Here is a 22,810-nt window from a genome sequence, read left to right as displayed (position 1 = left end):
TTACCAGGTCATTAACACAGTCTTTCAAACACACGTCAAAGCATCACTTAGGGGGTTGTGAAGACAAGCAGATGTCAGTATCCAGACCTTTGGAATATATTCTGTCTAAGGCTGCATAGTGGTGGGAACCAGTGGGTAACAGGCACTGTTGAAAATACAGAACAGCCAATGAAAGCATTGCAACATGGGGAAGCCAACTGCTTGCAAAATATTAACCACAATCTAGCTTCATAGTGACAAATGCACCTTCTGCATTACAGAGATGAATGTTTCTAAGAAAATAATGTTTGGTTTATCTGGAAACATATTAGGACAATATACTTGCCATTTTTAGGACTCAAATAATAAGTTGATTTGTGGGATCAGTGGCTTCGAGATAGCTCTACACATTAAGAAAAAACCCAAAAAAACAATTATGGCACTACTTTCTCTGCCTCCCCAGAAACATAAAACAATACATGCTTGTTCATTATTACAGCCATTTATTTAGTATCACTTATTGGCCCTCACTAGGTGCCATCTACCATGCAAGAGACTGGAAACCAAAGATGCAGACTTCAAAAGAGAATTCAAATAACTTACTTCATTCATTCTTAGACTCCTAAGATGTACCATTATGTTTTGTACCTTTAAGAAATAAACAGGGGCCGGCTCCATGGCCGAGTGGTTAAGCTCACGTGCTCCACTGTGGTGGCCCAGTGTTTCGGATCCTGGGCGTGGACATGGCACGGCTCGTCAAGCCATGTTGAGGCGGCATCCCACATCCCACAACTAGAGGGACAGGCAACTGAGATGTACAACTGTGTACGGGGGCGGGGGGTTGGGGAGATAAAGCCAAAAAAATAAAAAAGATTGGCAACAGTTGTTAGCCCAGGTGCCAATCTCAAAAAAAAAAAAGAAAGAAAGAAACGAATGGGGGGCCAGCCTGGTGGCATAGTGGTTAAGTTGGCATGCTCCACATCAGCAGGCCTGGGTTCACAGGTTCACATCTTGGGCGTGGACTTACACACTGTGCATCAAGCCATGCTGTGGTGGCATCCCACATACAAAATAGAGGATGATTGGCATAGATGTTAGCTCGGCAATAATCTTCCTCAAACAAAAAGAGGAAGATTGGCAATAGATGTTAGCTTAGGGACAATCTCTCTTACCAAAAACAAAAAACAAATCAAAAATTTAAAAAAAATAAGATACAATGTTTAATTTTGACTCTGAGCAAGTCATGGATTGGTCACACGAATCTATTATGGCTTTGGGAATTTTCCCCTCTATTTTGGGGGGATCTGACCATTTCTCCTGCCTTCAGTTGAAATGCTTGAAGTGTAGAGGGAATCTTTTTACAATTATAGGCAGTAAAACAAAGCACAGTTTCTGCTACTTTACTCATGAATCCTTTTCCTTTTGTCCCTTAACAGAGTGACATAAAAGAATTTAGAGTGTGACCTCACTTTGCTCTACCAGGAGCTGTGTACATAAGAACAGGAGACCATAGATTAAAACAAAAATAGTGATTACCTGTGGGTGGCAGGGTTTCCACAGAATTTAAATTTTTTTCCTTTAGTTTATAAACATTTAAATGTTCTCAATTAATTATTTCTTGATCTTGTTTCATTGACCTGAGATTACTGGTCACCACCGGAATACGTTTCATTGAGTTGGGGTAGTTTTGTCTCTCTCCCTCCTAAGTGGGATCACCACACAAGCAAAGATTTCAGCCACTCTGTCATTGCTCTCTCAATTATCTGAAAGAATGGGTGGCTCAAAAATTTGCTGAATGAATAACTTTTGTTTTTGCTAGTCATATAATTACTAATGTATTTAAATAAGAAAAGCAGTAAAAGAAGAAAAAATGCCAAAGGAAAAGTGTTTAAAGGCAGAGAGTGAGTAGGTAAGAAAAGGTGACCACTTCTAAGACCTGCACAGCTAACTGGAGACAGGAAGAATGGACGACGGCATCTTCAGAGCATCAAGGAAAATGGTCCTTTCTGTCTCCCTTTATTCTACACTACACCCTCCCCGCCCTCATAGAAAGCAAAATATAAACATACAAAAAAATCTTGTCCACTTTTCTGTGAGGAGGACTAAGATTCACTCTTTTGGGCATATTCTGAACGTACAATTATTGAAGCTCCTCTTTTTAAGCTACTTTTATTACAAAAAAAAAAAAAGCACAGTCAATCCTGCGGACTTTTCTCACAGCAGTGTCACCGGCGTATTTCACCTTCTGCATCTCTATAAGTAAGCACTGAGCCAGCTGAGATGCTCGTGTACGCACACTGAGTCCACGGCGCTGGCTCCTCTGTCTCCATCTCCTCAGCCATTCTCTTCCTCTTTACTGTACTCGACACAGTACTGACAGATTATCTTATAAAAATGTTGTATCCATCATGTGAGTGGATGGATATATACACATACACATGTGTGTGTGTGCAATTCATGCAATGGCTTAAAAATGCAAATCAAAAGCATGGACCTTGTTTTCTATTTTCTTTTATTTTGGAGTACCAAGAGATGATAAAAATAAGTAAATTTGGTTTAAGAAGTCAAGAATTGGACTGTTAGGAGAAAATAAATTCAGCAGAAAGAAGAGAATGCAGGTGCCCATGTGACAGAAAAGAAAGGATATTGAGAAGGGTGATTACAGACTTGAGAAAGAAACAGTCACAAGAGCCAAACTCACTTCATGAAAAAAGTTGCAAATATCAAAGAGTGATAATAGAGACAACATTGACAATAAAAGGGCTGGCGTGGAGAGACGTATAGATTGGAGAGTTGACAAGGACAAAATAATGAATCAGTAACATAAGATTAACGGTGATGGCCAAGAAGAACTACGGCAGCACTGTTAATGTGCAGTGAAAGGAAGCTGGAAGGGAACCCGCCTTCCTCCAGTGGCATTCAGTGACACAGAAGAGAAGTGAATGGGCAGAGAAATCGACCCCATCATCACTTCCGGGCTGGAAAACTGTCCGTGATGGAATTGATGAGGATGCTTCGTAAGTGTTATAGCCCGTAAGCATGTGTGTAATTTCTGCCCGCCCACCAATCTGTGAGTCCCCTAAGGAGTAAATAAAAGCTATTGAACTATATGTATTCAAATTCCATTTTAAAAATCTTAAACAATTATACATAAATTTAGTTTTACCTTAACTCTAAAATAATTTGAATGCAGGTGACAGCCTTTTCTATATCAATATGAATTTGTTACTTCAAATTACGTAAAAAATCCACTGGATAATAAAATAAGGTAATGCTCTTCCCCAGAAAGGAGACTGACAAACAGTTGGATTTTCTGACAAACACTAAATACAAAGGAATATTCCTGATTCTTTTAGATAGTAAGAGTTGTTCACTAAATATAAGACGTAAAGGAAATGCACACATTGCTCTGCCTAATGATCCACCCCTTAAGTTTCTCAAATCCATTTTCTTCTCTCCATACCTGATGCCATTGCCCTGAATTAGGGTCATATCATCTTCATAATTATAGTAAAGCCTAGCTATTTCTTGCTTCCAATTGTGTGGCTTTCAGGTCTGTCCACATGACTACTGGCAGAAGGCTCTAAGACACATTGGAATGTCATTCCTGTCCTCAGAATCCTATGTGGACATCCTTTGCCACTAGCATAAAACTTTCCTGTTTCCTGTCTCATTCTGGAAATAGCCACCTGCTGTCACTTCCCTCTCATTCCCTCAGCCTCTTTCCCTTCATGAGCTCATACAACTTGTCCTTCTTCGTGAAAAACTTCCTCACACTCAGTGCCTTCTCCTACAAAATGACCTTGATTTCCCTCCATGGAGTTGGGTTACCCCACTTCCATGACTCTCCTGTTCTCAAGACACACCGTATGTACGTAATGTGCACATTTCCCCAGTGGAGGGCCCGGGATACACACATGCCAGTTCAATGTGCAAGCATCAAACGAGTGTGGGGAGAACCCTGGTGACGTTTTAGAAAAGTGGACAGGCAGGGTGTGGCGATAAGAATTACATGTGCTTCTGAGTATTCATTGACTGAATCTATCTCAAACTAACTTTACAACTTCTCTCACATGTAATGTACAATGGGATCTTTTAAAACCCATATGAAGATGTTTATGAGGGTTATCTAGTTGATGATACTCGCTTGCCTACCAAAACAATTTTATGAATTTTTGAGCATTTATTTACTTAAAAGTTTGCTATAGTCTGAATGGTTGTGTCCCCTCAAAATCATATATTGAAAATTCAATGACCAATGTGGCGGTCTTGGGAAGTGAGGCCTTCGGGAAGTAGTTAGGTTACAAGGGCTGAGCCCTCTTAAATGGGATTGTGCCCTTATAAAAAGGGCCCTGGACGGCTCCCTTGCCCCTTCTGCCAGGTGAGGACACAGTGAGAAGTCGGTGGTCTGCAACCAGGAAGAGGGTCCTTGCCAGAACCAACCATGCTGGCACACTGATGTCACACCTCCAGTCTCCAGAACTGTGGGCAATAAAGTTTTGTTGTTTATAAACCACCCAGTTTGTGCTATTTTGTTATAGCAACCTGGATGAACTAAGACAGAGTTCAAATGCTTTAAATCATTTAAATCCTCGGTTTAACACCAAAGAAAATATCCTCTGAGGAGCTCAGATTAAAATTAGATACTGAAATTATGTCATCACAGAAAGTATTTGAAAAAAATATATATGTATATATACACACACACGTATACCTATATATCCACATATAAAAAGATTCTAGGGAAAGCTGTCTTCCATGATATGTTTAATATTAGTTTTCAGTGAAAACCCCAGGGATGAACTTTTGTGAGCCTTTGCCTATAATTCGCATAATCTGTAGCCTACCAACCATAATATTACTTTCTTAGGAATTTGATCACAGGACTCCTCAGAGTTTTATCTGAGAAAAGATGAGCTGCTGAATGTGTTTACAATGAAATATATTAATAAGTATCTTATTACTGTATTAATTTTTATTGACTCTGTACTAACTGGCATGTAAGACCAATTATAACTTGAGAGTTTAGAAACAGGCATCTACACTAAATTGAATCTTCTTGAGGACCTGTCATTTTTTTTTACTCTTTCTGCCTACTCAGCAGGTTCTCCTAATATAACCTCCATATTATATATAATACATATTATGATAATAATATATATTAGTATAATGTGTGCTAATTAATATATAAATCAACATCTAGTATTCCCTTTAACTTGACATTCTACAATATTTTAAGTTGTAATATGCATTACTAAGAGACACTCTGAGCTTCCTAGTAATTATTGTCAAGGAGTAATATTATGTTAACAGTTGGCATAAACCGACACACATCACTTGGTTATAGAATAGTCAAAGCATAAATAAGACCAGGAAAGAGCATAAATCATCATGAGCGGTTATCTTTCAACAAAAGAGGAGTTTATTAACTAATCTCTAATTGACTTTGGAAATTGATTTTAGTTTGCTATTCCATCTTACTTCTCTAAAGTTTACAAAGCACACCAAACATACAAATTGAGGAGTACTGACCCTTCGTATCTGGAACTCTCTGTCCATGCTTCCAGAAGGAGTCACTGTCTGGACCCCTTTATATAATTCTTCTTTCCTCTTCTGCTCAATATGCAATGTACCCTCATCACCACGCGCTTCACCGGGAAACCCCCTTATTTGGAATGTCTCCCAAGGAATCAAATTAAGCCTAATTATACTTAATGGCAATGACTGCTGCTTAATTTGGATGGTAATTCTGCTTAATTGAGATGCCTTCAGGTGTCTAAGTGGCGCTCCAGCAAGAGTATCGGTGTGTGTGAGTGTATCAACCTGGAATGCCTCATTTCTTCTATGAACATTTCATCAGAATAAATGAAGAAAGGCCAAGAATTTTCTGAAGCAGTATAACACAAGCCTCATGCAACTTAACTTGTTAATTGTTGAGTGTTAAGAATCAACAAAATTTATACAAAATCTTTACAAAAATCTATGTAAATATACACAAAGATGAGAGAGAAAACTGAAACTTGTAAGATGAGAGAAATGTACAAACCCAGACTGCATAAATTCATTATTTTATTTGCCACTCTGCAGTTTGGCCAAGTTTAAAACTCAACTTCAAAATGGCAAAGAACACACTTTATGAGTTTTAACCAATTTCAGCCCACTGGTGTCTGGTAAAACAGCAAAACAATGGGATTTGAAAGATTATAAGCAAAAGATGAATCTGATGATAACCGAAATCTCCTTCTCGATAGTTTACTTGTCTGCATGTACCCAGATTCATCAGCCCTTTCTTCTGGCTTCCAGATGGTTCTTTCCTTAGGCTTCCTCAGAGCTTGACCACCAGCTTTTGATTCAATTGCACCTGAAGAGAAGTCTGCTAGGGACATTCTAGAAAATTTCTCCCCTTTCTAAGAAAGACACGTCTCCTTTCCTCACTGAACTGACTATGTCTTAGCATCTTATGACCTGAGGGGGGACATCGTCACTGCTCTGGATGGCGGAGCAGAAAACATTGTAAACACCTGGGCTCCTGAGTTAAGCCTGGAATCTCCCTGCCTCTGCCCTTTTGTTACGTGAACCATATTTCCCTAAAACCTTCTGGCTTTTAATCAGCTCTTCTGTTACCCACAGCCAAAAACATCCTGTTGACACACTGAATAACGTATTATTTCATTCCCTCTGGTACTCATCAAAGTGATAATGGAATAGATAGGTACAAAAAGAAATATCTCTTCTTCTAGGAGGAGGAAAGCTAATGAAGTGCTATCACAGTGCAATGAAAATAAAACATGCTTTTATCCTGCAGTAGGAGAAAAAAGGCTGTGCAATGTTAGAGAAGTGCACCTTCTCTGGATCTCAGCTTCCTCTCTGTGAGGTAAAGGGCTTAGACAATAGGAACCTTAAGCTACCTTTATTTACACAGAGATTTCAATTATTCTAATATGTGCAGGAAAGAAAGATAAACTCAGATATACAGGTATATCTTTCACATAGGAAAATATTTATGATTATCCATATGTAATCTGGATTTAAATGAATTTTGAAAATATTGGAAGGGCTTTAATCAAATTCCTAGAAGATTTACTTGGAGCCACTGCTTTCCCTGTTGGAACACCATGGGTCTTCCACTTCATCCATACAAAAGAGTTTACTACTTTCAAACCCTTTACATGGCATTTATGGTTGCAAAGATCCCTATCATTCATTAAAGGGAGGCCCAGCCCACTTTTCAACTGACCCTAAGAGGAACAGAATGCCATCAGCACGAGTCTCTCTGACTCTATTTGGCTTCTCTGCATGCCGCCATGCACCTCCCAGGTTTCAGCAGCGAACAACATCCTTGTGAATTCCAAACTACCTCTACCAGGTACATCCACTGGGATACACAGCAGGTGCCTCACTCTCATTATACCTAAAACCAAACTCATGATCCTTTCCTATACAAAACTGGTTTCTGAGGTCCTTTCCCTGGCTCAAGGTAGGGAGAACCTGGAATCTATTGTTCCAAACTGGAACAATTTGCAGAATAAAAGAAGGACGTTATTAATAATTGTGCAAGGAGAGCAGATGTAAGCAGGACTCCCCAGGGGAGGCTGGAACATACGCTCATTCTAGTAAGGGCTTCACCACCCACCCTCCATGCCATTGCTGCTTCCTCTCTTTGTCCTTCACTCACAGCCCCTGCAGTGCAAGGCCATCACGTGGGCATCACGTTAGCCAAGAGAACCACAAGCACCTGCCACCTCTTCCTTCCCCCTCACTCCTGGTATTCCACCCATCACCACCTCTTGCCGACGACAGCTAAGACACCTCTGGGACTCACTGCTCCTTCAGCACGCCCTCTGTGCCTGCTCTGTTTCAGACCGTGCCAACTCTCACTTGGGATCTCGTGGTAGATTCCACACTCTGCCTCCCACGTCTCCTCCTAAACAGCTATCATCGTGCAGTTTCTTCTTCTCAACATGAAAGGTCCATATGAAGAGGTCTCGTTAGTGCCAGATTTCGTGTTTGTCTTATCCGGGGTTTCCCCCAAATCAGAACATATAGAAATTAACTGACCCATTCCACTGATTTAGTTGAATTAATTCTTTCTAGATATATTTTCTTTAAAAAAAATAAGCATCCAAGGAAAAAGTTTCCTCTGCCTCCCAAATTGCAAAAGTAACATAATTCAGGATTTTTCGGTTTCCCCAATCAGATACTTTCTGCTCCAATGACATCTCTAGCCCTATAATATAAAACACCTGTTTTTATTTGGACACCCATGAAATGGATATAATTCCTTTACCATTAATTCAATTCAACACCTCTATATCCCCAAACAAACAAACCCATTTTTTTTAGTATTCCTCCCTAAAGTTCCACTATCTAAACTTCAGCACTTATCTAAGTTTCAATGTCTTATGATTCAACTTGCTAGAAACCAAAGAAACAGAGCATACTAATTTTTTAAACATGTGTAAATGCAGAAAGTAATAAAAGGAATTCTCTCTAAACTAGCAACATGCTCTGTATTTTTAATGCAGATTTACAGCAAACCTTTCTTTTTTGACAGACAAATTAATGAGATGGCTTGTAAATAGTTATTAAATTATTAATGTTTTATTCTATTTATCTTCTGCTTGTTTACATTACCACTGCTCATGCCAATAGCTCATAGTAGAAAATGATATTGCACTTACTTAGGCACACATGTATTTATGTAGTCTTCACAACCACCCTCAAAAGTCAGTGCAGGATTATATCTTTTACAGATGAGGAATCTGAGGCTCAGGAAAGACAATCCACCTGTCCACATCCATAAAGTTTCTAAGTGGTAGAGCTGGACATAACTTGGACATGGACAAGAACATGGACACATCTTCTACAACCAGTAGGAGGCGACCACACTGAGAACTGCCACTTTATAATTGAATCTGAGACTAGCTTTCCAATTTTATGGGAATTTATAGACATGTAATGCAGCATGAGCTTTTCAATTTAAACAGCAAAATGCAAAGGTACATAACACTCACCAGGTTATTCATCTTAAATAGTTGGCTGAGTCAGAGTATTGACTGTATTAGCTCTATGGAGGTGGGGAGGAAAGCCTTACCTTGTCTGGATCCATTGTGGTAATGACCCACACACAGTGTGCGTTGTCTTCATACTGGACTGGATAATTAGGAGAGGTGATGACTCCACTGGGCCCGCGCAGATTCGATCCACATGTTCTAGCTAGAAATACAGAGATGATGTTATTTTCTGTAGCATTTCATCTATGTGGTGAAGAAATAATACGTACATGGAACTTCAAGTTAGCTATTTACTGACCATGATAAGAAATGATTCATGGGCTCAAGCTGGCAAGTGCATTTTGCCCAGCCTTTGGGACCATTGTCTGGTAGCTGCAACGCTGCACTGGAACTCTTCGTTATATTGTATTGCTCAAGGCACTACCACTCACAGAATGGCCTAACTGATGATAGCACCATGGAAAATGTCAAATCAAGTCAGTCCATTTCCAGTCCCATTCTGACTCAAAAAGAGTCTGTACGCACCTTTGGTTGCACACAGATGCAAGTGAAAAGCACAGTGTGGTGGAACTCAGGAGACCAGAGTTAACATCTCAACTCTGCCCTACACTATCTGACCTTGAATAAGTAATTCCAACTCCCACGGCTTCCTCCTTTCCTCCTTAAATGAGGATGCGGAAACAGATGATCTTTCAGGCATTAGATTCTATTCTACAACAAACCGTACCAATTTCTCTATGGCACAATGCAAATAGGAACTTAAAATATAGTTGACAATTTAAAGAAAGAAAATAGAAACAGTCACTCTAAAAAGAAAAAGAAAATACCTTAAAATTGAAAGACCAAACCAATCATAGAAATAACATGACCCAATAGATATGGGTAAATTTGGGATATGAAAATATGTCGGCTGACCTCCTCTTTGAGAAAGGAGTTAGTCTTTTTTCAAATCAATAGACAACTTTTGGAAATCAAATGTCAGCCTGAACTCTAGTCTTCACATTAATAATTTAAACTGGGTTTGAGAAAAGAGCAGAAGAAACTAATTCACAAGTAAGAACTAATATGAAAGAAGCTATGGTTCATTTTCCTAAGACATCATATCACACCAACTGATTAAACTGTCATCCATGAAGGATTAATCCTAATCGTGACCCTTCCTTCCTTTGCTCTTTTTGTTGACTGAGCACTCACTACACATCAGGCATCGTTCTAGGAGATTCAGCTACAAAACCAAATAGAACAGGATTCTGGCTTCCAAGGGTCATCTTGGGGGAAAGTCAGGAAAAATCATCTAACCATCTATTCCTAGCTACCTCCAGGAATATATATTTCTCTTTTCCATTTATACTGACATAGCAATAATATAAAGTAGGCTTATCCCTAACAATACTTCTCTAATCTATGTAACTATTAATTTATAGATCTCTCTTTCCTACGAGCTTGCCAACTCCTTGACCTTGGGAGCAGCATCCTCCTCTTACTGATCTGAGTATCTTCAGCATCACATCCGATGTCTATCGTGGATGTATGAAAATGTGACAAATGACTTTAGACAACTTTCTGTTGTTTGATACTAACTTACTATGAAAATAATCAACTAAAAATTAATCTACTCCACACTGATTAACAAAAAATATGAAAAATCAACTTTTAAAATATTGGCATTTACTTTTCAAATGAACATTTCTTAAATGAAGATGGATAAAAGATGATCTGGTTTTCAAAACTCAGTAGGTGTGCCATGGCTCACAAGGTCATCAGATGGAGAACTGCACGCAAACACCTACACCTCTACACTCAGATACTTCACTCTCTGATGAGTCTATTTTTAGGAACGTGTTCTCCCAGAGGATCAGGAACTTTGCATCTGAAATATTCTTGAAGCACTCTAACATTAACAGCCTTAATTAGGAAATCTTAGAAGGAAAGTTATCATCAATAAAATCTGAGTTATAATATCTTTAAGTTACATGTTCATCCTTTGTTAAATTTAATACTGAGTAGCTGATACAAACATAATGTAGTTTTCCTCAATAAATATTTGTTGAGTTAATTTTGAATTAATAGTATCAAAGTGCCAGTCTAAGTATTTCAAACTTTGAAAAACATACATCGGAAGAATTTGTGCAGTTGGGAACTAAACTGTCACGTTCCCACTGACAATTTGTCCTCATCCAACCATTAGCCCCAGCCATCACTCTGCTGAAGAGTTCACCAAGTCTGACCCTCTGTCAATGGCCTTGTGTCCTGTGGTCTGCTTTGAAGCTCGACCCCTAACACAACTTATTAAAATCAGTTACTCGCTCTCCACGAAATTCATCTTACACATTGCTTGGGGAAATTTTCAGTTATTTTTTTTTCAGTGAGATAACTTTTAGTAAAATATTTATAGGAGACTAGCATATTTTCCACATTTTCATGCATACATAGAGCTGTGTTTCACAGATCAAGTTATGAATCTAGTCCTAACTTAGATATTTCTCAGCTAAAGTTGTCAAATTAATTCATAAAATAATTTTTTCTTTTTTCTTAGAAATATATTTCTATTTTTGCAATGCATTTTTCTAATAAATTAATTTTTTAACTTGTTTTTACCCACACTTTAATTTTTTTTTAAAGATGGGCCCTGAGCTAAGATCTGTTGGCAATCTTCCTCTGATTTTTTTTCCTTCTCCCCAAAGCCCCCCAGTACATAGTTGTATATTCTAGTTGTAGGGCCTTCTGGTTGTGCTATATGGGATGCCGCCTCAGCATGGCTTGACAAGTGATGCTAGGTCCTTGCTTGGGATACTATCTGGTGGCTGCTGAAGCGGAGTGCATGAACTTAATGATTCAGCCACAGGGCCAGCCCCCACCCACACTTTTAATCAAACCATGAAAATAATCAGCTGAAATAAAATATGTGGGAAAATTCAGGGCAGAGATTATTTTCTGTTTTGCTTACTGTAAAGCCTCAACAATTAGAATAATTCCTGACATTTGATAGTTTCCCCCATAAATACTTGTTGTACAGTCACGTGCCACATAACAATGTTTTGGTCAACAATGGACTGCATATATGATGGTGGTCCCGTAAGATGAGTTAATATAGCCTAGGAGTGTAGTAGGCTATACTACCTATGTTTGTGTAGGTACGCTCTATGTTTGCACAATGACGAAATTGCCTAATGTTGCCTTTCTCAGAATGCGTCCCTATGTTCCGCTGACTATAGTTTTTGAGTAGGTGCAACAACCTTAAATAATATGATCTAACTATAATTATTTAATCCTAATCCTCCTTCTTAGGAAATTGTCAAAAACGTTAGCTAGTACCTCAATCTTTGCCCTCCTAAATCACCCCATCCTAATCATCTGCTTCTTCATCATCTGATGATCCTACCACCAACACACCAATTATGATTCATTGGGAAGTGCTTTCCTGTATCAAGGCTTTCCTGCTAGTCACAGATAATTCTCAGATTTTCCATTGGCAACTACTCAAAGTTCAATCATTTATGTATAGTCTTCATCAAATAATAATAATGTATCTTGAGTTAGTAGGATTTCTATGCCCTATTATCCAGCTCCACATGGTGGCTGAAGCACAGACTGAACATTGTTTTCTAGATCTCCTGCAGACAATCTATTACCCGGGATTTTTTTCTATTCTGTCATTCTGTGCTGAAAGTGTTATATTAAACTGCAATTTCTCTGAATTTTAGAGCAGAGAGAGTAGAGTAAACCACATCACTTCCTCTGTCACACCCATATCTTTCTCCTTCATCAGCTTCAAGCATCTGAAGGGTAATTTCCGTCTTGTCCACTATTTGCTAAATTTCTTAAAAATCCAATCTTTTGGAAGAATGAAAAGAGCTAAAGAAGAACACAGAATAGCCTGAGAGACTAGAGATGAACCAAGACTAAGAACTCCATTGAAATGCACCAAATGCATGAGTGGGAATAGCCCCAGGAGCCATGGAAACGATCACTTAGGGTGTTTCTGCCATTTGCCCTGAGCTCATGTTCAGTTAGAATGGGGAGGAGGAGTCAGCCTTTAAGAAAGGAGAAAACAATGGGTGGTGAGAGAATGGGGCAATGCATGCAGAACCTTCTAAAGAATGTTTGGTATCCGTTTATCTACAGACCACATCTATGTTGCTTTGCCAGCTGTTTTTGTGCTATAGTTAAATACAAACTTGACTGATGTTCTGGGGATTCATAAAGTAATGCTACGATCTGACTCAGAAGGTTAGAAACCTGCAGCTCTATCAGCTTGCCTGTCTCCTTCCTCTCATGGACTTTTTGCTGGCTCCTCACTCCACACTAGCTGTGGATTGTGTAGCTTCTTAGACAAGTAGAAAGCTTCACAAACCCGTTCTGATTACAACTGAGCAATTCCACAGCATCCTTGGAGATGAGGGAGCTTCTTCTCCAACAGTTGAATACTAAACATGTATTCAACTAGTCTACAAAGTATTTAATTGACCAACATAATTAATTAAAATATACTAGTGTCAAGCAAGTTTCTAGAGCAAAATTTGAATATATTTCCCTAATTGAAATGTATGTGTGCATGTTTATATATTATAATCGAACACCACTTTCTAGTCCCGCTAAGGTCGTTTGCTTTGTCAAAATCTTCCTGGAAATATAACGTCTAATATAAATTAAGATACACTTAAATGCTTAATTATGTTGAATAAATGGTCTTTCATAATAACTGTGACCTAATATACAGCTAATATTACTCATGTGACGGTGATTCAAATTTGTAAGCTCAAATTTTATTTATATCCTATGTTTTTAAAATAAAATGATAATTCACTAAGTGATAAGTGAAATATAATGTATCAAGAGGGAAAGTGGGAAGGGAGAAAACAACTAATTTTGAATGCCAATATATACCATTGATTATTTAATCAATGAATATTTGTTAAGTATAAAACATATTTCTTTCACATAATTTATCTTATGTAATATTATAATAATGTATCTATTTATGTAAATTCAGTTCCAGGAATCTATAGCATTGAATAGTAACTATTAATTAATCAAATTAATTGAAGAGAAGAATATTCTAATTGACTAAATTTAAATTAATAAGGTATCTGGACTCACATCTCAAGCTTTGTTGAAGCAAATTAGTAATTATGTTGGATAGTCTATTTCTTGTACGTTTTTAGGAGAAAGAATTTTTATCCACTGCAGATTTTATGTCTATATCCAGAGTGTCAACCAAAATGGACAAGGTATGTCACAGAGGCTAACAGCTTTCTTCTATTAATCACGCGTGGGTTCCAGGCCTCGTTTATGCAGTTACTAGATGTCTAATCTCAAATTACCTCAATTTAAGCTTCTCAGTTTATTCAATCAGTATAATCATCATAGCTTCATCTATGATTGCTGTAAGGGTTGAAGGAAAGAGTGTAAGCATTCAGCACACTGCCCAATAGGTCATAGCCTAAGTATTAAAAAGTATACACTAAATGCTTTTACAAGTTGGGCACTGATTTAGGCATTGAGGATCCAGCAGAGAGAGAACAAAATTAAGTTCTTTGCCTTCATCAAGCAATTAACAAATAAACATGAGGACACCTAATGTCAGGAGGACATGAGCTTTACAGAAAGGCAAAGGGAGAGTTTGGAGAATATCCAGAAGGGATTTGCTATGGAAGACAGGTGGTCATGGAAGGACTTTGGCTGAGATAACAACTGATGGACAGTGTTGGATGGAGAGCTGCATAAACATCTGGGAGAGAAGGGTTCTAGTGGAAGGAAAACAAATGCACGGAAGCTAAGTCAGAAACATCTTTGGTGTATTCTAGGAGGATAATTAGCACCGAATTCACATGAGCTTCCAGGTCATTCTATGTCAATGGAATTTGAGAGTACTGTAAAAATGCAAAGCTTTATTATTTCCAATAACTTAATAAAAGATAAAGAGAAAAACCCATTTTTCTCCCAAGTGAACTTCAAGTAAAAAGTATCAAACTGTATAAGTCTAGAAGCAACAACAGAAATTTTTCCAAATTCACTAGAATTAAAATAAAAGTTAAGAGTGTGTATGTTTCTTTAAATATCTGAGATAATGGCTTCCTGAGAAAATAAGCAATATATAAAATATCATCTTAAAATTGACTCTGGACCTTTAATCTGGAAGACTGAAGAATCATCTTTTAGGTATAAATGGTCTTTTCATTACTATTTGAAAGATCATTTCTGCATGGACAGACAACATGGATATAAAAAAATTAAGCAGTAAAAGTTTTTGGTAAATGACAAGTTAATAAGTTAAGGGTAATTCTTGGCTGACCTAACCTGGAATCCCAGTGTAGTAATAACTTTATTCTGTGACCTTTGCTGCCTCTAACTGGTTTCCGCGTAACCGCAGTTCCTATTGCAACTAAGTCTTCACTTTTCTTAGGTGCCCTTTCAACTCAGAGAGGAACTGAAAATATTAATTCCACAGATCAAAGAGCACCAGCATTAAAGGAATTCTCTATATAAATCCCCCCTAAAGACTGATGGAATGAAATGCCAGCTGGTATATTTGACTTAAAAATACAAAACTGTATCTTCTTCTTTTCTTTTTTGTTGGCTTATTTTAAAAATCCCCTGCCAGTTAAAGATGCTTACACAGTTTTAAACAGCTCATAATATTTCACCCTGTAAAAAATCATAATAGTTGTTTTCATATCCCTAAATGAAGTAAGCATAATTTCAAACAAAATCACTTGTATAATTACTGAGCTATGACAACCATTCAGCTGTTTGGTAACAGGAAGAAAAAGGTAATGTTCCCTCGTCCTCACAGCTAACTAGCTAGTGCAAGTATTGGCTAATGACACCAGTGTCCAGAAGTAAAAGATCACTACTGACTTTCTGCAATCAAACGCTCCCATCGGATATGCCCTCTGTAGAGAAGGCACGATAATTATGCAAGACTTAGAGACCACTTCATGAGGATGGAGCCTTGAAGACCAGTCCTTTCTTAATTTACTGATCCGACATCTCATAATGTGTGCAATGCTCACACCAAAGGCATATTTTGTATTTGATAAATGATGGAATTAAGAATTCAGCTGAGATGATCAATATAAGGGCTCCTTTAAAGGCTCAGAGTCAATCAGGAAAAACCCAAGCCATGACATTCTCTTCTTACGTGCAATTTATTATGGTGATAGCATGAAGTAGAAAATGAACTCAGAAAATTGCACTTGGTGTATAGAACCTATTGGTAACTTAGTAAGCATTCCTAGTTATTGACAGCTAACTAAATATTCCCATACTCTGTTTTGGGTAGCATTGAAATACTGCGAAGTTTCATGTTATCCATTTCCCTTACATTTTAGATATCTAAAGCTATCTTTTTATAGAAATAGTTATAAAAGCTCCACTTTTAAAAAATGTTTTTTTCCAGCTCTTCTCTAATTGATGAATCAATCATTAAAAGCAAATGGAAACACTATTTAAAGAAAGAATGATGACAGCTTCAGGGTTTCTAAATGTTGCCAAACTGAGAAACTTTCAGATTTTAACTGAACAAAGTATGTTCCACAGTGAGGGACACCAGCCAGGAGACAGGTTATGACTCACTGATTTCCTTTCTTCCCTTCACACCTACAAGGGTGTTGATTGCTTTCCACAGATGGGAAGAAAACTAGGACTGTGGGCTGAGCTAAACATCTAGAGCTGTGCTGTCCACTATGGTAGGCACTGGCCACATATACCTCCTGAGCACTTGAAATGTGGCTTCTCTGAGCTGAGATATACTATAAGTATACAATGCACACTGGGTTTCCAAGACACAGGAGAGAGAGAGAGAAAGAATGTAAAACATCTTCTTAACATCTTCATATTGGCTCTATGTTAAAATGTAATATTTTCAATATATTGGGTTAAATAAAATGTTATTAAAATTAATTTCACCAGTTTCTTCTACTTTTTAAATCTAACTACCAGATACTATAAAACTAAATATGCTGGATCAGCCTACAGATGAGTTAATGCATTTGGCCATTCATCTCTACAAGCAATTGGTTCGGTCATGTTACATGGTGATTTCTTGATGGTCTATAGGACTCTGTCTTCCAGACTAGAGGGAGGGATGTTCCTGCTGGCTTTGAAGAAGGAAGATGCCTCCTGGTAAGAGGGCCATGTGCCTAGAGGGACAGCACAGGATAGGAAAAGGGAGTTGACTGTGGAAGTGGAGGACAGGTTTCTTACTTAACCATGATAATTACAGATGAATCTTTTCCAGCCCAGAAATTGGAGTATTCATGTACACACACTTCCACCTTTTTATTCGTCCATATTGCTTACAACTAAAGTCCTACACTGATACACAAATGCCAAGGACGTAAGAGAGGGTTGAGTGATTTCCTAACTCATTTGCCCTTCTCACTCATAGAAAGCTGCAGATGACACAGGGAAGCAAAAAATTGTGACATTTATTCCATCTCTCCTTCTTACATAGTACACCCCTTGGCAGAGACTGCCATTTTCCCTTAATATCTATTCTCCTTTTCTTCCACAGAAATATAATTATTTGCTGTATATTTGACCACCCAGACTAAAAACTGATTTCTAAGTCTCACAGCAAGGTTAGAACATTTGACTGGATTTGGGCCAATGGGATTGAGCAGAAATGCATGTGATGGTTTCTGGGAACGCTCCTTAGGACACAGGTGCAACTCCTCTCCCTGTTTCTTCTAGCCCTCCTCCATCCTATCGCTTGAGATTTGTATACCCAAATTGGACCATGAGGGTGGGGGTCTGACCACAGGTAGGACACGGTGAGTCTTGAGAAAATTTTCATCCCTGAAACAGAGCTGCCATCCTCATCCTGTGCTACCTAATTCTGAACATTTTCATGAGAGAGAAATCCATTTCCGTTTGGTATAAGCTTCTTTTGGGTTTGGATTTCTGTCATCTAATTTTTATCATCTAATTCTAAACAGTATATCTCAAATCCTCCTATTCAGGAAATTTCAGGACTTTCTATTTAAATTTGTCTTTTGTTTAATGCTTCACTACTCCAAATATATGAAAATATATATTTCTTTAAACTCTAAGTTTTAAAAAATATTGTCTGTTATAGTTCCCCAGACACAGTCTGTTCTAGTTAAGGATGTAGATTTGATACATACATCTTCTATGAAAATGCTTTCTTTAGAATTATTTCCATCTACTATATGTCATTATTTCAGAAAGTTGAAAGTAATAAGTTGAACAAGAACTAAAGGATTCCTCTATGGAAATGAAGGTATATCTAATTTAAGCAGAACATCTGGATCATCAGCCGAGAGGAGAAAAGAGGAGCTGAATAAAGTTGAGCGCTCTTCGCTTGGATATGAGAGAGAGAGGTGCACGTGGGACCGTGGTGGTGAGACTTTCACGGAAAACCAAACCAAGCAAACCAAACAACAAAAAAAGGTCCTGTGGGAGAGCCTTTCCCTTCTAAAATGAGACCAAGTAGGACGTGGGAATCTGTAAGGACAGGAAGTTGGAACACTCCTAAATATCTCTGAGGGCGAGTGGTTGGTGGCAAGGGGGACGGAGGACACTGCTCCACCTTTACCTGAATGGTGAGGAGACAAGCACCTCTGAGTGTGTGATACCAATTCGGGTTATAAATTGGAGCCTGGATACTTAGCACGAGTTTTGAGTGTAAAATGGGATCCAAGGCAAAAAAGGAAAAGTTACAGATTGATAAATAAGGATGAAATAATATCCTACACACTTTTTTCCTTTATGTTACTCTAAAATATCAATTTAAAATGGATGCATATTTACTAGTTTTGTCTAGTTTGGACTATGAAAATAATGACACATATTTCTGATATAGAAGAACAAGAAAAACATTAAAGAATAAAAGCATATTTTTTTTTTTTGCTTAGGGGAAAATAATACTTGTGTCTTAGTCCCCATCTATGACTATGACTGGGGCCATTATATATCACCACCGCTTGGCAGGAAAGTCAACTTTTCTAGGGTTCCTTTGAAATCCTAATAATGTCACTTTTTAGTTTTAGATGATGTACAAAGCAGACTAGTGATAAAAAGCAGACGGACACATTCATTCTCGTTTCCTTGATCAGAGATTGGGCTTCTCTGCAAAGGGTTTTGGGTTCACAGGAAACAGCCCCTGCAGCAAGATCACACACCGGCTCTGCCCTCAGGATGCAGACAGACTTTACAACACTGTTTCCTAAATGTGAAATGTACGAGTGGTTACAGTTAAGGGGTACAATATAGTAAATCCTGCAATATAGTGTTTTTATCTTAGACAAAGCTAGCAACACATCTGGTAACTACTTCATTTCTCAGGATCTAACTAACTCTGTTTAAAATAAAATTTTATGAGTTCACTCACCTTAAAAAGACTATAAGGAGGGATAAGATATTTTTATATATGAAGCTTTCCTTTTTATTCCTTGGTCAACTTAGTGCTTTTTTTTCCTTTCTTCAAAAGTAGCAATTTGCATAAATGATTTTATGGCCAAAATGCAAAGAAAAAAAAAAGGGAGAGAAAAATCTAGTTTCTTTTAATTTTATTAATTTTTCCATACTAATACAGCCATAACAATTTTCTGCTGGGCTTGCTATGGTTTCCACAGTTCTGGTAGGATGGTTCACATACTTTATAGAAGTGACAAATCAATGCCTTGACCTCTTTGAAGAAGATGATGATAATGTGATATTTTGTTCTGCTAACTATGTAAGAGATTAGTTTAAAATAATTTGTTGATAATGACGTGGGATCATGTTAACAAACTCCTTTTCACACTGAAACCATCAAAACTCAAGAATTCAACCTCATAAGCATTGAAAGGTGAGGATTTTTAGATTTGTAGGGGTGTGCACAAAGTTTTCCAAAGGGTCTGGTTATGTAACATATTTTCAGACATATGCAATTCTGTGTGCATATGTATAGAGAGAGGGGGAGATGGACACCAAGTTATACTGAGTATGTGTGTGTGAGTTTGAATGATTAGATGCAGTCATACGTTTCTTGAAATTTAAAAACCACAAATATCCTTGTAAATGTTTGCCTCCCAACAAATTTCAAGGAAATATTTCTCTTTACCCATATCACTATGAAAACATACATTATTACTGAGTTCTGCCCTGTCTCTGCACAATGGTTTGCACTTAAATCTCACTGTGTGTTCATAAAAAGATGTCAACTCTGATGAAGGAGAGAAACCGGGCGATGACTCCATTGTGCCCACCTTACCTCTGCAAATGGGCCGATGGTCGCTCCACGCGGCCAGGGTCTCCGTGACTCTCTGACAGGTGATGCTCTTGGATCCCTGGAGCACGTAATTGTCCTCACAGGAGAACTGTACATTTGCACCAACCCTAAGCGATTACAAAACAGAAAACAACCCGAATTATTCATGGAAGACTTCTTAAAAAAACAAATCATCACAGTGCTGCTACTGTGTTGAGCTGTCAAAACAACGTCAAACATTAAGCAATTCATTAGCGACAATTCATAGCTACAACCCTGCAGTGTAGCGCAGGTTATAGAGTCACAAGACCCGGGCTCAAATTTCATTTCTGCCTACTTCATAGCTAAATAAATACATGAACCTTCACTTATCCTCTTTAAAGCAGAGATAACAACAATGGTGACCTGACCGTGTGTTGTGGCTTAAGTGAGCACACTTACGCAGAAGAACTATGTACCCTGAAAACAAGACCAAGTTGGATGTCATTCTGTGTGAGTAAATATTGCATAAAAACAAGGACTGAAAAATCCAGGTTAAGACAATGTCTCAGTGCAAGGAAGGCAAGTGCTGTGTGATTCCACGGACACGTGGAATCTGAAAGAGTCAAATTCGTAACGTCAAGGACTGGAACGGTGGTACCAGGGGCTGGGGGGAGGGGAAATGGAGCATTATTAATCAACAGGCATAAAGTTTCAGTAATAAGATGAATCAGCTTTAAGGATCTGATGTACAACATTGTAACCTGTAGTCAACAATGTAGTCCACTTAAAATGTGTTAAGAAGATAGTTCTCATGTAAGTATTCTTATCACAACAAAATTTTAAAACATTGCTCCCAATGAAGAGGAAAAGAATATCTCAGTCAAGAATCTATACTACTCTCACAAACATTAATTCTATTCAGAAGAAGGTCAGTGATATTATATTTCAGAAACACAGCCTACAAGAAAAGAATCATTTGCTTTAGAAAACAGCAATCCATCCAGCCTAGAGTTAGATGAAAAATGGCTTTGGCTTCAGAGCTTCCTCTGAAAACATGAAGCTCTAAGGTGGTAGGAAGTAACAGAACATTGTTGCAGAATAACAATTTAACAAGTGCATAAGAAAATGCGAGAGTCATACATTAGGTTTGAAGACACTCAATTACTTCTTCTAGCCTGACGTCTGGCACTGAGTTGAGCGCAGTATTATTTCACTATCTGACAAGCCCATTGTTACAAGAGGAAATTCTACTTGTGTTTTCCATTTGGCAAGCCCTGAGGTTGATACTGAAGAATATAGGAGTGAAAGAGAGTCTTCGGGAGAAAAGATTCACAGTTGCCCATGTGTATGGATAAGGTTAGTAATAGATAAAAGATATGGGGAAAAAACCAAATGTTTCTTTTCCTGCTTATTAAAAAATTCTCATCTGCAATGTCAGAGTGAATATTACTGAAGTATCATGACACCAGCATCTCCCACACTTCTATATAACACTCTCTGGGGCTGGCTGTAGATGGCTGCGAAAATCATCAAATCGGGTCAAGCCAATTTGAAAAATTCTAGATTAAACAAAATTAAATACCTTTCTTTTCTAAAAGGCCTCTCAGCTTTTAAAATTTTATATGTAAAAATTTACCTATCCAGGAAGCCCTGGTTCACCAAGTGTCCAGGACAACTAGAATTCTACGGAACTAATTTTGAGCAACACTTCATTATGGGCACATAATACACATTATTTTTGAAAGAGAAAAATGTAAAAAGCAAAACATAGACATAATTCTAATTTTCACTGCTCTAACAGTCATTTAAGACAGCCATACTTTCTAGATACACCGTTCCATGATTTCTGTTCACCAGCCCTTGTTTAAACCTCTGGAGCCACACTGAATAAATGAACTACATTTAAGAATTTTGTTTTAAAAACAACTATTGCACTATCTCTGTGGTCTCTATTCCAGGTCTCTATCTTCAGTTCTTTTCTATTTACCTAAATTTCAGTTTTCTTATTTTTCATCATTCTTTCAAAACATTTTTATTGAACATCTACTATGTGCCAGACTCTATTCTAGGTACCAAAGATGCAGCGGCTAATGAGATGGACGAAGTCTCAGTCTCGTGGAGATAACAGTCTAGCTCAGGGAGGGAAAAAATAAATAAATCCAACAAGAAGAAAAATGAAAGTATCCCAAGAACTCTGAAGAAAATAAGCCAAATAATATGATAAATAAAAGGTTAAGGAGACTGGTAGTTTGAGAGTATGTCAACAAGCCGAGATGCTAATATTTTATATAATATTCCAGTATGGTCAAATATAAAGAAGGAAAAGTGGATTACTGCTTCCATTTCACAACCACTCTCCTTCATGACAGCATCCTATCATTCATTAGCTATGATGGGGTGCACTGCACTCCAACAAAACCCCAAGCTTCTTCATACACGCTTTCCCACACATCCAATCCAGTTCCTGTAGGTATTCTTAGTGAATTGTATTCTGTTTTGAGGTCAAGAATATTACCACTCGGGCCGGCCCCATGACAAAGTGGTTAAGTTCAAGTGCTCTGCTTCAGCGGCCCAGGGTTTCACCGGTTCAGATCCTCAGTGTGGACCTAGCACCGCT

The 22,810-nt window shown here is 37.9% G+C and overlaps 1 protein-coding gene across 2 annotated transcripts in view; it reads right to left on the bottom strand.

The window, feature by feature from the left end:
- Window positions 1-22,810, bottom strand: part of CSMD1 (CUB and Sushi multiple domains 1) — a 1,831,060-nt gene that overhangs the window by 525,041 nt on the left and 1,283,209 nt on the right. For both annotated transcript variants that reach the window (XM_070598372.1, XM_070598373.1), the window contains exons 9-10: window positions 20,215-20,339; window positions 9,074-9,195 (exon numbers count right to left, since the gene is read on the bottom strand). In XM_070598372.1, the coding sequence (XP_070454473.1) occupies window positions 9,074-9,195; window positions 20,215-20,339 (247 nt within the window). The remainder of the gene's footprint in view (window positions 1-9,073; window positions 9,196-20,214; window positions 20,340-22,810) is intronic.

The sequence above is a fragment of the Equus przewalskii genome, chromosome 28 (genome assembly GCF_037783145.1).
Source record: "Equus przewalskii isolate Varuska chromosome 28, EquPr2, whole genome shotgun sequence".
Classification (NCBI taxonomy): domain Eukaryota; kingdom Metazoa; phylum Chordata; class Mammalia; order Perissodactyla; family Equidae; genus Equus; species Equus przewalskii.
This window is presented reverse-complemented; position numbering and strand designations above follow the sequence as displayed.